The sequence below is a fragment of the Aplysia californica genome, unplaced genomic scaffold, assembly GCF_000002075.1.
Source record: "Aplysia californica isolate F4 #8 unplaced genomic scaffold, AplCal3.0 scaffold00037, whole genome shotgun sequence".
NCBI lineage: Eukaryota > Metazoa > Mollusca > Gastropoda > Aplysiida > Aplysiidae > Aplysia > Aplysia californica.
Genome location: NW_004797307.1, coordinates 1738270 through 1740935, shown reverse-complemented (window position 1 = coordinate 1740935; position 2666 = coordinate 1738270). Strand labels below are relative to the sequence as shown.

At 44.9% G+C, this 2666-nt stretch overlaps 1 protein-coding gene across 1 annotated transcript in view; it reads left to right on the top strand.

Annotated features, from left to right (window-relative positions):
• The window catches only part of LOC101849671 (macrophage mannose receptor 1), a gene marked incomplete in the record, with an annotated part of 96526 nt that overhangs the window by 74966 nt on the left and 18894 nt on the right, over positions 1–2666 (top strand). The window contains 1 exon segment of the mRNA XM_013091481.2: positions 2339–2607. Within this exon segment, the coding sequence (XP_012946935.1) occupies positions 2339–2607 (269 nt within the window).

The window sequence follows — 2666 nt, the reverse complement described above, 5'->3', positions numbered from 1 at the left end:
TACATACATACATACATACATACCTACATACATACCTACATACATACCTACATAAATACCTACATAAATACCTACATACCTACCTACACACACACACACACACACACACACACACACACACACGCACACACGCACACACACACACTGAGCAATTTCACAAACATGCCATTACTGGTCGCCACCGTGCAGCACCCTGTTTTTTTTTAGCTGGAGTTGTCAGGTCTTGCTCAAGGACACACTCCAGTGACCACCCATCCAAAGCTCCTGTCGCTGACACTTGCTCGTCTTTACTTTAAAGTCTAAACTCACTACTCTCTTTGCCACTGGATTAAATGGCAAGTTTTAAAATCTACAATCGATAAAAATCATTTAAGAGTCGACCTTTATTAACTTTTGTCCTGTGTCTGTGCTGAGATGCGAATCTTATTGGCAACCTATTACGTCGGACGTTCCCAGCGTGCCACCGGGGTCACTCAGCGTGTACTGTTGGTGAGCGGCTCTGGAAACGCGTGTTTTCGCCATGAATACGGAGGGGATGTTTTATCGATGATGAAAATAACGCTCATTCTTTTATAGCTTCTAATTTATAAAGTGTTACGAACACATGAATAACCCCCTTCATAAGCTGATGAGACATTAGGAGTATAGTTACGCCCATTCAAAAAACCTTTTTAGATGCTCATATGGTTACAAATGATCTGGGGTTTGAAAGGGAGTATTATTGGTCAACTTACAAATGTTTTGCTCTCAAATTGTTCTTTTTACCTGCACATTCGTATTCAAATTCATCAAATAAGTTTATTTTTATCAGGTACTATTATTTTATATAAAATCAAGCACATTTGAAAGATTTTGTATAGAAAATGGAAGTCTTGTTTCCTGGCTATGCTTTGGAGCACTTCATGTTTAAGGGAATTTTATTGGACGAATATCTAGAACTACCAACTTGGCATGTATTGAATGAGACGCATGCCTTGGTTACAAACCAACGCAGGTGGTTCTAGAAGTAGGCCACAAACGCACACAAACTCAAGCAGACAGACGCACATACACTTGAGCTGCAGGAATACGGAACCAGGTCATCACACGGATGACGCTCTGTGCGTGTGTGCTGAGCGAGGGCTGGACTGACACGGGACTGGACGGAAGGCGAGGTGTCGAAATAGGCTTATCGTGGTACTTAAACCTGGCTCCCGCTGGGTCAGGGTTAACAAAGAGGCTGTTGTCATCCTGCTGTCATTTATTGCAGTATTACGTGGTATTTTGGTTCTCTAGAGTGCGCCTTGTGGCCCAATACCTCCAATTTCGGCACTCCAGCTCCAGGTCCCTGGACCTACCCTGGGAGCACAGGGAGGAATTGTTACTGGATCCCACCCTTAGCCAGGACTTAATGCGGTCCTTTTCCGCATGATGCTTCCATCAGAGGACTCCTAGGGCATGTAATAACGTGGTAGTGCCACCTACCACCTCACCCCGTCCTGGTAAGAGCATCACCAGTATATTCAACATATTCACAGCTAACCTCCATTACTGCGGCTGTTCCCTATCCGCAACCTGGGACCCGCCGGGTCGGGGATGGTAGCCCCAGCCCGGTCCTGCTGTTATTTCAAGGTGTTTGTTAGTTGGATAACTGGTAAAACTAAACTTGAACTCTCCATTTGCAACCAACTTGATCTGCATGCACATCTAGGGTCTCCAATCTCGGGGGGGGGGGTCTTTTGCTAAGACGTCATGCGCGAAAGACAGTTTTAGCTTATTTTAAGAATGGGATGGGGTAGAGGATGTTGAAAATTAACTTTTACTGGGTTACCTATACCTAAGAATTTGCAAAGTTTGGGGTTTCCCTTACCTGACAAATGATACCGTTCCAAGGGCCATTACATTTGATGGCTGGAGTGTTCCTTCCTATAATCACAGTGTTTTTGGGTCGCGTTGGTAGCCGTAGAGGTGAGGCTACCAGACTGTAATTATAACATTGAGGGCCAGGGTGTTCGAACCTCAGCTCGGTCCGACATTGCGTCCTTTGGAAAGGCACTGGACACAATTTTCCCAACTGGCTCGGTCCTTTCGGAGATGGGCTTTAAACTGGGAGGTCTTGCCTCTTGAGTAAGTAATTATGAAAGTGTATTCAGTGTTTAAGACCATAAGCCCACATCACATCATATAAAACACTCATTTGTTAAACAAAGTTTCCATAATGAAAAGATACAGGTTGCGCACATATCTATTATCGGAGGTCAAACATTGCATATTTCGGTCATTTAGTAGTGTTGATAGGAGCACTAAACCAATACCATTTCATCATTTCACAGTGTATATATCCTTCTTCCTCGCACAGTGGCCACCCCTGGAGTCACTACTGTCTCACCTGCGCCCACTCAGGTGTCCGGAGCATCCTCGTGCATGCCCAATTTCTTCAGCTACAACTCAGGATGTTTCATGATCGTCAATCAGGACAAGACATGGCAAGAAGCGCGCTCAGCTTGCCAGTTTTTCAATGCAGAGTTGGCCTCGGTTCTCGACTTGTATGACGCTGCTAAATTGGACCTGGAACTCTACAACCACCATGTTGGATCTGCAGCTTGGATTGGTCTCTATTATGATCAGGTAAAACACAGCAAGTACTGTGGCTCGTATTTTGGAGGAGGTATTTTGGGGGTTGGGGG